Source organism: Solanum lycopersicum, chromosome 2 (genome assembly GCF_036512215.1).
Source record: "Solanum lycopersicum chromosome 2, SLM_r2.1".
NCBI lineage: Eukaryota > Viridiplantae > Streptophyta > Magnoliopsida > Solanales > Solanaceae > Solanum > Solanum lycopersicum.
Genome location: NC_090801.1, coordinates 56,927,355 through 56,938,549, shown reverse-complemented (window position 1 = coordinate 56,938,549; position 11,195 = coordinate 56,927,355). Strand labels below are relative to the sequence as shown.

The following is an 11,195-nucleotide window of genomic DNA, read 5'->3' as shown; positions in this document are numbered from 1 at the left end:
AGGGGTTGCAGTTGACTTTGGCCTAATTTTTATTCTCCACGTACACTTGTTACATCACACATTTGACATCAAATACATATATCTACGTACAAATACACTATATACATCAATGTCATCTTAGAACTAATATGTACATACACATATACATCAGATATATTAATGTCTTCTTTGATGCTAGATACATTAAATATTTGATATCAGACCATTGCGTTTTCGTACTTCATTTTAAGTATGTATCTATGCACAAACACACTAAATACATTACATTTTATGATATAAGATACATATTAATTATGTATATGTTCATATTCAAAGTTAGTTATAGACATACATAAAATTGTGAACCTGATATAAAGCACAAATACGAAAAGTGGGAGGAACACGAGAGACAAATGAAAAAAGAGGGAGACGAAAAGGAAAGACACATTATATCTCAGATAAACAAAACAGATACATGTGAATCTCGTTTATACATGTGAAATCTCGCTAAACGAATACATCGTATCTCTTGACAACCAACTTATATCCCTTTTTATAACTAACTAACCGTTATTCTTTTTGTGTAATTACACCCTGTTACATATTTTTCAATTTTTTTTTTAAAAATTACCTGTGTCTAACGTATTATAAAATTTTTCAATCTCAAATGCTAAAATGTCATATTTGATTTTTCATTTTAAATGTAATAATTGAATTAAGTCTCTTTATAGCATATATAAGGAAAAAAACTAAATAAAAGAAGGAAGAAAAAAAAAGAATAAAATTATCGAAACGTCACTGCGTTCACATTGTTTAGGTACAACAGCTTAGAGCTTGAAGTACAAAAATATATTGCTACTGTCAGCCTTAGCCTATACAGTATCCTTTTTATTTTTTCTATATATATACACAGAAGAGAAGAGCTAAAGAGAGAGAAAAGCGCGCGTCTAGAGAGAGAAAGTGAGAGAGACGCTTGGTGACTCTACCAGGTAATATAGACCTATAGATACAGAAATTTGTATCTCTTTGTGTGTATATATCTGACATCCATGAAATCACCTTTCACTGTTTCTGTGTATAGTACTGTTCATCTTATTGTTTTTTTTTGGGGAGGGTTTTTAAAGTTGGTAATTTGAGCTGTGTTTGGACTTTGAATTTTGTGTAGGGTTTTTGATCTGTTGATCATTTGTGGTTTTGGTTGTTGAATTATGTGTGATTCCTTGATTGAATTGATGAAAGTTGATTGAAGTTGACTTTGCGATCTTCTGGGTTTACTTTTAATTATTTTGGGGTTTTGGGTTTCTCTGTTCGAGTGAATTTATAGGCTTTGGTATGGTTATACGAGAATTTTATTACTGGTAAATTTTTATTTTTTTCTTAATTTACGAATAAAATTTAATTTTCTGAAAATATTCTGGAAATATGGAGTATTCATCTGTTTTCTTGACCATATGTGCAGTGTTCTGCTTTTATTTTTTTTTATTATCTTTTTTTTTTATAAAAAAACATTGGGTAAAAAGGTTCAATTTTTATTTTGAATTCTAGGAACTTAGGAAAATAAGTCTTTGTTCTTGTAGATCTTAATTAAAGATGGTTTATCTGGACTATATGGGCCGTGTGGTGGTTTATAGGTTTCCTGATAGGTCTGAATTAGGTTAATTTGAGGATTATTTAGGATTCCATGAGCTGGGGAGGAGAAATCAGAGTAAATAAGTGTTCTTTCCACTGATGTGATTTAACTTTACAAGGTTCTGATGAAAAAACAGTCTTTATGGGTTGATAAGGTGGGCAGAACTAGCATCTTATCTTTATTTTTCATGGGAAAAAGCTTTTATTTTTTTTTAATGTTTAGGGAAATTAAGCTTCTAATTTGGCAGATAATAATAAAGGATGAAGTTTGTGGAGTAGATAGTGATATAGGAAATGGAGTAAAAAAACATGACTTGAGAATTGTGTGAAACAAGTAACCTATCCAGTCAAGGCATTATTGATTGATTGAGACAAAAGGATTCCCTCAAAACAACTCAACTCCAACAAGCCTCTGTGGAAGAAGGTTTATGTCTGTTTGGTGGTGTGAATTGGGTGGTTTTGTTGTCAGGTTCAGTTTTGATGGATTAGTGTGGAGCAAATTAAAAGAGTTAGTAAACAACATTGGTCTTATCATCCATCTTTACAAAAGACTGATTTGAAGGTGTGATTTCACCACCCTTGCAACTTTTGTTAAAATTTGGTGGTTCAACATTAGCAAATTGTGGCTAAAAAAATGTTTCCATGCTTTGATAGGGGGCGAAATACCCAGTGCAGAAAAATTATCTATATATATAGATGTTCTTGATGTTTGCTTCAGCCAATAGTTGAGTTTTGGGAGTGGTTTATGATAGCAGGAATTTCTCTGTTCCTTTATATTCAAGTGATTTTGGTTATTGGTTTGCTAGAGTTCATTTGAGTATTATTTCTTTTGATTAGTTCACTACATACAGTATATAACTATAAACATTGTTCTATATATTCTTCTTTTCGATATTCTAACTTTCAGGCATAGCCATGAATTCTAAAGGTTTTTCAATTTTCTTTGACAACAGTCTCTTGTGGCTGATACTATATCTGCTTGAAGGGGTTTTGAATCCCTACTGATGCTTTCAGATCAAGATTGTGCTACACATTCCAAGTACGAATCAAATGCCATCTCTAAGAATGAAGACAAAGCTAGCCACATCCAGTTCGAAAGAAAAAAATGGTCTCCATGTCTGTCCAAATTCTAGTGTCATATCCAAGAGTTCTCTCTCTCGAACCAGAAGTGTGCAGAATGCAGACGAAGTTGCAGATCTGATTCACAATACTCATGATGGTAGGTTTTGTTCTATGTTATGGCTTTTCAGAATAAGAACTTTTTCGTTGTTATTGTGATGGTGTGAGATTGATGCTTTTCTCATCACCCACAAGTTTTACAATGTAACTCTCTGCTCTATGCTGACATTGCCATTTCTTTGTACTGCGCATTCTGGTTCAATCATCAGTTGCTTTAATTCTTGCAGTTCCTAGCTACTACAAAGTTCATCCACACCAAGTCGGAAGAAATGGTGATCATGCTAATGATTTGGTAGATGACCTTCTTGAAAAGCAACAGCCACCTGTTACTGATTCTGCAAACCTTGATACCACGGTAAATATGTCCTCGAGTGTTAACTATTAGTACCTGTTGCTTTACGTTTCATTTATAGTAGTCTTAATTTATTTATTCATTTCTTTCAACTATCTGGTGTATAATGGACTCAAATTCTTCCAAATATACACATATCTCTTGTCATGCATCTTCAGCTTGTTATATAATAAATTTATATAGTTCCCATTTTCCCGGTAAATGGTCATAAAGTGTTCTCATAAACATTATGGAGATACAGAAACTGAACATAGAAATTCATAGGAGAAACCATGGAACCAAAGAAAGGTCCACATTTAAGCTGTCTGATCTCTCCATATCTCTACTTCAGTGGTGTGTGAAGAAAACAGTATGTGAAAGGGCTGAGACACACGAGCATCAGGAAAAGTAGGCCATTTGTTTTTCTAGAGTCAAATTGAGCTTCATTTTGATTTTTGACATGAATTAAACCGAGCATCAGTACGAGAGTCAAATTGAGTAATCTTCATTTTGATATTTGACATGAATTAATCTGTTTTCTGAAATAAAATATATATGTAATATTTTTGGAAATGTCTAGTGTTATAGATGTTCAAAATCAGCACTAGAAGGTGCCACAATTACATAAAAAGTCGGAAAAAATGAAAAAAAAAAAAGATAAAAAAGAAAAAATGAAACTTGCTGGCTATCTGTACAAAAGATTTGATGAACTGTAACTGGGTTACACTATCATCTATCCATTTCTGTTTACACCAAAAAGATATCCACAAAATGCAATCTGACTTGATCTTCAAGACTGAGTTCTTTTGTCTTTATAAACATCTTTGTTTCTCTCTTTCCAAGCACACCACCATATGACTTCTGGTACTGTGTTCCATTCTGTCTTGATCTGCTTTGAAAGACCTTTCCTATGCTGAGATAGTACCTAGCATTACCCATTTGATTCCCAGAAATTTCAAGAGAAACTGCAACAACTGTGTGCTGATAGCAATGTAGAAATAAATGGTCAACAGACTCTTCTCTTTCTTCAGACATCTGTAAACTATTGAACTCCCCTTCTTTGAAGATTGTCTTGGGTTAAGCAAGTCTTCCTAGCCACCAACCATACAAAACATTTCGTTTCCATTGGTGCTATAGAGTTCCAAACTTGTTTCCAGAAACCAAAATGTTGCTAATAGGACTCCCTCGTGAGCAAAATTATTACATGCCCTTACAGTAAAGATGTCCTTGCTGTGTTCCTTTACAGGTAATATATTTTAACCAAATACATAAGAACCTTTAAACATAGATTTCATAATTGAATAAAACTGATTTGGGAAATTGTGGTCTGACAAATTTCATCTTGCAAAAAGTGAATGGGTCAGAACAAGACCCCAATGCAAAGGCTGCTGTAATGAGAGCCCAGATATCAGTCTATCACCATAACAAAAATTCATTATGGTCAAATCTTCTGACTAAAATATAATAATTTATCTCAGAAGTAACTAGTGCTTAAATACCCACAAGCACTTTAGTCTGGGATTTCAGTATCCAGTTGCTGAAGTGTTGGACACATTGACAGCCTTGTTACCCGTATAATAGGTCATTGATGGACTCCTTCAATCTATAGATGACTGTGTCGTTTCATGCTTTATCTTGTACGTTCCCATTGATTACCATTTGTTTCTAGCTGCTTTTGTTGAACTTAATTTGTGCTTGATTTTTTTGCTCAAGAAAAAGGATATGCACAAGTAGAGTAAAACAAAAGCCAACCCCAACTAGCTTGAGATTTAGGCATAGTTATTGTTGTTGAGTGCAACATAAACAGCTAGAAAGAAATAGATAATTCACGTTGTATAACAGTATAACTCAGATATTATTACTTTATTAGTTCACATAATATAGGGCTGGCTGACACTAGGATATGCGCGCTCCTATCCCCTGAAAGTTTTACACTTTAGTTTACTATGCCATACATGTGCCTGCATGCTGAAAGTTAACAATTTGATTTTTGATGTCTCTGCTGTCCTATCAGGTTTTGGAATCGGTGCAGGAGTCTACAGTAGTGATCTGCAAACCAAGTTCAGAGACAATCTTTTCACCTAGTGTGGAGCCTGTTAGTGGTGCGCACAGTGAGTCTGATATACCAAGTGATGGAGGTATACCTCCATTTTTGTTGGATTCTTTTGTTGATTATGAAATTCATATTCAGATTTTGTTTCTTCTCTTTGTCCTGAAAAAGTGCTTAGGCAAACCACAACCCATCCTTAAATTTGCTGTATTTCTTCTGTTCTTGAAAAGGATGTTGCCACACAGCCAAAAGCCCCCCGGGTCGTAGATGATAAGAGCTGGGGAGCACACCTCTCTCTCTCTCTCTGTTCTAGTTCTCGTGAAAAAGATCATTATTACATAAACTTATCGTATTTTTGGTTGCTTACAGCAAACAATGATTTTTATGTACCCCAATTGGAGACTGAAGATAGTGATAGCAGCAGAAGTTCGTGTGAACATCAGACGTGCAATGTTTCAGATTTCTACATCTCTGATATGATTGTTTCTTGTTTGGCTGTTGAGGGTGAAACCATCTATGATAACAGTTTGACTGACAGGTTCTTGGCTGATTACAAGTGTGAAGAACCAAATATTTTTAATAATGTTGATGAGGAATACTTGCTGTTGCCTTTCCTTGAAGACACTGCAGCAGCTAGCTATAGTCAAGTGTGCAGAACGTCTAGTGAAGAAACTGCTGTTCAGTCTGATGATTCGAGCTTATACATGGCAATTCACCAGCTTAGATCATCTGAACAATCTGATGCTTTCACATATTTAGAATCTGATCAAGCAGAATGCTTTGACCCACATATATTCATAAGAAATTTGCCAGACATATTAGAGAGGCCAAGTATTTTGCCAAACGAATCAGAAACATGCAAACCGATCACCCTAGTACTTGACCTAGATGGTGAGATTCACTACTTTGGTGCTCCAAGTTTACTACTCATTATAGTCTTGCTGCAATTTTTTGTTACTCTGGAAATGATGCAATGTGTAGCTTATTTTAAAAGCAATCTTTTGCTATACCTGAGAGCTAGTTACTAAGATTCCTTTACAGCAGGGAGAGTACCCTGGTACCTTCTTGTATAATACATATATTTTACAGCATGACATGGTTCCCATAGATTGTCTAATATTTTGCGTGTTCATTTCATGTCTTCAGAAACACTTGTTCATTCTACACTGGAGCACTGTGACGATGCAGACTTCACATTTCCTGTTTTCTTCAGCATGAAAGAACACATTGTCTATGTGAAACAGCGGCCTCACCTCCAGACATTCTTGGAGAGAGTTGCAGAGATGTTTGACATTGTAATTTTTACTGCTAGTCAGAGCATATATGCGAAGCAATTGTTGGATATTCTGGATCCAGATGGAAAGATTATCTCAAGGCGAGCATATCGTGAATCATGCATCTTCTCTGATGGAAGTTATACAAAGGATTTAACGGTATTAGGTGTTGATCTGGCAAAAGTTGTCATTGTAGATAATTCCCCACAGGTAATCTACTTGCATCTTGTTTTTGATGATAAACCTGTTATTACATACCTAAATCTGTTAGTTTGGAATGTGTTAAGTCATGTTAATATGTTTGCTTAGGTCCTATGCTTTGTTCGAGTATTTTAGCCCTGTTAGATAATCTTATGCCACGAGATAACTAGAGAATGTCTTGTACTTGTCATTCTTTTTTGGGGGTATAATGTGGATTGAGAAGATTATAAATGGAGAAACATGGTCTATAAAAATCTACAGCCAACCACAATTTTGAAACTGAGGTGGTTGTAGTAGTAGTTCCTGTATATGCTTATTGGTAGATTCCTCCCCCCTCCCACTCCTCCTCTTTTTTTTTTTTGGGTTATGGATGGTAAGGGGAGTGTACTGGTGAAATCAAGTCGCTAAAATTCATGTGCAATCTGTAAAATAGACACACCACCTTCATCAGGCCATTTCACCGCACTACTCTAGTCGTCTGTAGGCAGAGTTCACAATTGATTGTAAAAGAATATGGTCTCTTGATGGTTGTGAGTTTTTTTCAAGATTCATGTGCTTAGTTGGAAATTGGAGAAAACTAAAAGAGACATGAACAGCAACTTACCAAATGCAGAGTGCTTATTTGCTCATGAAGTAAGGCTATTGTTTTATGTAACTGAATATTAATTTTCCATCTTGTTTTCAGGTTTTCAGATTGCAAGTGAATAATGGGATTCCTATTAAGAGTTGGTTTGATGATCCTTCAGACTCTGCACTAATTTCTTTACTTCCATTCCTAGAGACACTGGCTGATGCTGATGATGTCCGACCTATTATTGCTAAGAAATTCGGTAACAAGGAATAAGAGGCCCTTGTTTCTTCCTAGTAGTTCCTCTAACACCTCCTCTCTTCTCATTTAAACAAATTTATCCTTCATTTACATGCTCATTGTTCTATCCTCATTGAGCCTTGATATAATTGGGGTGTGCAATAAAAATACTAGTCCTTTTCTGGTTGAGTCAGTTTTTTTGTGCGCAGTCCTTTTCTTGTTTCCACCCTGTTGACAACTTTCTTCAGTCCATTGCTTACTAATTTGTTTCAAATATAGTTGCAAGAAGTTCTCCTTGTGTGCACTGTACAGTTATATTTGCCTAGTTATTTACAAGCTTGTGTATATGGATTGATCTATTGTGAAATAAATCGTGATTTCGTGTTTCGTTATCGTAGCATAAAGCTGTCCGTTGGACTAAATTACACCTGTTCATTGTATAGCCTTTGCACAATCTAGTGTACTTGTCAATTTTGCAGTAACACAAGTTCCCAATCAAAGGCTAATTGGCCAAAAACATCAGGGTTGGCAGTCGAAATAGGTTTAGAAGATATTTGGATCATCATTAGATGATTCTTTAAAGACCACCAACTTTTAGAAGTAAAAATTAAAATAGCATGGACATGCAAGCACTTGCTTGTTTCTTCATGTAGACTTGTACTGCCTGTTCTGATCTCCTTTTATTTCAGAATGCTACCTGTTATAGGTGCTAAACATAGTCGAAAATCCGTCAAACTCACCTCAAAGCCTAAGTATAAAACCTTAGGTCCGGAGGTTACTACCTAATCATTTTGCTTATTGATGAATTCGACTTGTAAGATTGACTGCCTACTATTTATCAGGAAATGAGAACAGTTGTCTGAAGTTATAGTCATTAAGTTGAGAAATTGATCAGTTAAAATGTCAAAGAGGTTCTTGCTAACATTTCACCGAGAGAATTGATTGCTTCAGAGTTGAAACTTGAAAGTAATAAGCTAATAATAGTATAGTTCCACCACTTATTTACAACAGGGAGATCATTTTTAGTGATTCATACTACTAAGGGCTAATTAGAGATGTATCACCAGAATGCTTTGAATAGTGGTAGATTGCCTTTCTTGGTCTCTGATACTGCTGAAAAGATTGGAGTGACGGCTAACTGTAAATTGTACCAGAGTAGAGACTAGATATATGTGCAAGGGTCGTGGAATTTCCGTTCTCTATCAAGTTGAACCTCTTTAGCTCTACTTCAACTCTTTCTCTATAATTTCTTCTTGCACGGTGTAATAACTGTCAGTTTTTGACTGGAAAATCCCTCTGCTTTGAAAAATTCCAAACAAAACTAAAAGAAAAAAAGGAAAAGAACGCTCAAGCTGATACCTTATTTAAAAAAAAGCAAACTTTAGGGGATAAAAGTAAGAATAAGTCTGACCTATATAATCTTCTTATTATGGTGAAATTGAAATCTACAGACATTCTGTTTAAGTTTACTTTACCTTCCATTTTATGAACTCTCTCATTTTACATGCTTGGTTAACAGTTCCTCGTGATTTGAACATCATGCTGTTGCTTATTCGTTTGGTTTTGATTTCATGTTAGTGAATCTCGTAAGCTATGCTTCTGCATTTGTTTGCTTAACATTTAAAAAATCCGAAGAATAATGCTTTTCAAGGAACTTCAGTTATTGCTATATCAAAAAATAAGTTCATACATTTCATACTTGATATGATGAATACATAGAATATTCTAGAGAGCCTTCTTTTTGAGTGGATTATTTTGGTGAGGTAATGTCTTGCCCGTGCGATTCATGTTATTTCAGATAGTTTTGAAGAATAGTTATGTTGGCATTTCTCCAACAGTTGATAAGTTTGAATTGTGTCAATCTGCTGATATAGTTGACAGATCATTGCTACTGAGCGTATGCTATATCATTCATTTTGGATTAATAGCTGAGCTAAAGTACTTGATCATTGGTGATTAGCCTTTTGCTAAAGTTAGAATTTTCTGTAGATTTAGGTCATTAGACTTCAATGAGGATGACACTTTCTGCTTGCTTGGTAAATCAATCTGTATATACTAGTAGTTTTTGGGTGCAAGGAATATTGTGCAAAAGGACTGCAATTTGATTAGGAGGTACAGAGTTTACGATTTTATGCATGACCGGATATTATGATTAATCTGTAGTCCTTCCCTGGGATGTGAGTCAATATGGCAAGTTTGGGATAATAGTAACCATGTCTGGAATCTTTAGGATGGAATATGAATTAGCCTTGTGAAAGCATGTCAGATGATGGAGTGCATCATTGTGGGGGTCAGTGTGTAGTTCCGATAATTTGTTTGTTAGGTATATAATTGCAGGATGTTCCTTGGTATACCTGCTTCCCATCCTTCTAGTATTCTCGCCCATTCAAATCATGATATTATTGACTTTCTTTTCGATCAAAATGATTTCATAACCACACACAAAAAAAAGCCTCTTCCCTTTGAACATGATGCTTGATATTGACATGAGGGTTCTATTTCCCGGTATTGAATAGTTTAGGCAATTAAATTCTGCAAGAATGGATGTTTTCTAGGTGGTGATAAGGTGGTAGGGGAAGCTGCAAACGCTAGATAATGTCTATGGTGATGTAGAGGTTGGGACTAGACTACCAATTGGATGTTTCCCAGTCGAACCCTCTGTGCGGATACTGAGAAGTTTGCATGATTTGGGTAGCTCATGGTCCAGCTTACCATTATATTTTTTTCATTCATATCTGTGCTTGTAAAATTTCATTACCCTTTCCAATCTGAATCTGTTATCTGCAGGTCATATGGAGATAACTAGTGTTTTGGCCACGAAGTGGACTAATCTTAGGTATGCAGTATTGATTTGTTTAATGTTTTCTCAGGGTCACGACAGAAACTAACTACCTTTTGTTTTATTTTTTGTTTTGAGACAAACTAACTACTGCTGACAATATCAGGTTTTCATTTCCAAAATCAGGTTGTTTTCTCTTATTATTTTTTTCCCTTCATTATTGAAGTGTCAGGATGACTCAAAACTGTGCAAGGTATTTTCTTAGGGCAGGATCTATAATAAGAGATGTCATATCTTATCCCTTTCTGTATAGTATATCACTGCAGTATAGATCAACTAAGCATTGCCCTCGTTTTTGTTTGTCATGTCTTGATGCTCTTTTAACTTTGCGGCATGAATAGTATTTGTTCAACGGTTCAACCAAGGAAAAACTGTAAACGAGTGCCTTTTCTTTTTTCTTTTTTCTTCCTTTTCTTAAACGAGAAAAGTGTATAAACAAAAATCTTTTTCTTCCCTTTATATGTAGAGGATTTTTGAGTTTTTCCGCATCATCTATTTATGTGTTGAATTGGACTGCTTGCTTATCAACTGTGAACTTAATTTTGATGTAATAAGTCAGGTTGTATTACTCCCTCTGTTATCTTGTGATGATTGTACATGTTGTGTGATTGACACATGCCAAGCACGGTGCACTTGATTAATTGTTATTTAAAACACTATTGTGTTTGTTTTTTTGGATTAATTGTCACTTAAAACACTACGAGCTTTTTTTATGAAGAAAATAACTAACCTTTAACTTGGTACACCTGAATTATAGGATCTAGTTATCCTGATGTTCTCTCTGTATAATGAGTATATGACTTCTGTTCGGATTAATTCTCGTCTCATACTTGTTAATATCTAGATTACTAATTAATATTAGTGAATGATTAGCCATTTAATTTGACATATGCTGTTTATAAGGA

The 11,195-nt window shown here is 34.9% G+C and overlaps 1 protein-coding gene across 3 annotated transcripts; it reads left to right on the top strand.

Moving 5' to 3' along the window:
* The first annotated feature begins 740 nt into the window (after window positions 1-740).
* Window positions 741-7,838, top strand: LOC101254863 (uncharacterized). Of its 3 annotated transcripts, none has more exons than XM_004232932.5 (7): window positions 741-968; window positions 2,562-2,827; window positions 3,015-3,142; window positions 5,133-5,256; window positions 5,538-6,059; window positions 6,315-6,652; window positions 7,329-7,838. In XM_004232932.5, the coding sequence occupies exons 2-7, from the start codon at window positions 2,659-2,661 to the stop codon at window positions 7,485-7,487; spliced, it is 1,440 nt and encodes a 479-aa protein (XP_004232980.1). In that variant the 5' UTR covers window positions 741-968; window positions 2,562-2,658; the 3' UTR covers window positions 7,488-7,838. The 3 variants fall into 3 exon arrangements, with proteins under 3 accessions (XP_004232980.1, XP_010316900.1, XP_069150563.1); XM_010318598.4 differs by lacking the exon at window positions 741-968 and adding an exon at window positions 1,000-2,170; XM_069294462.1 differs by lacking the exon at window positions 741-968 and adding an exon at window positions 2,083-2,170 and having other exon boundaries at window positions 2,263-2,827.
* The last annotated feature ends 3,357 nt before the right edge of the window (window positions 7,839-11,195 follow it).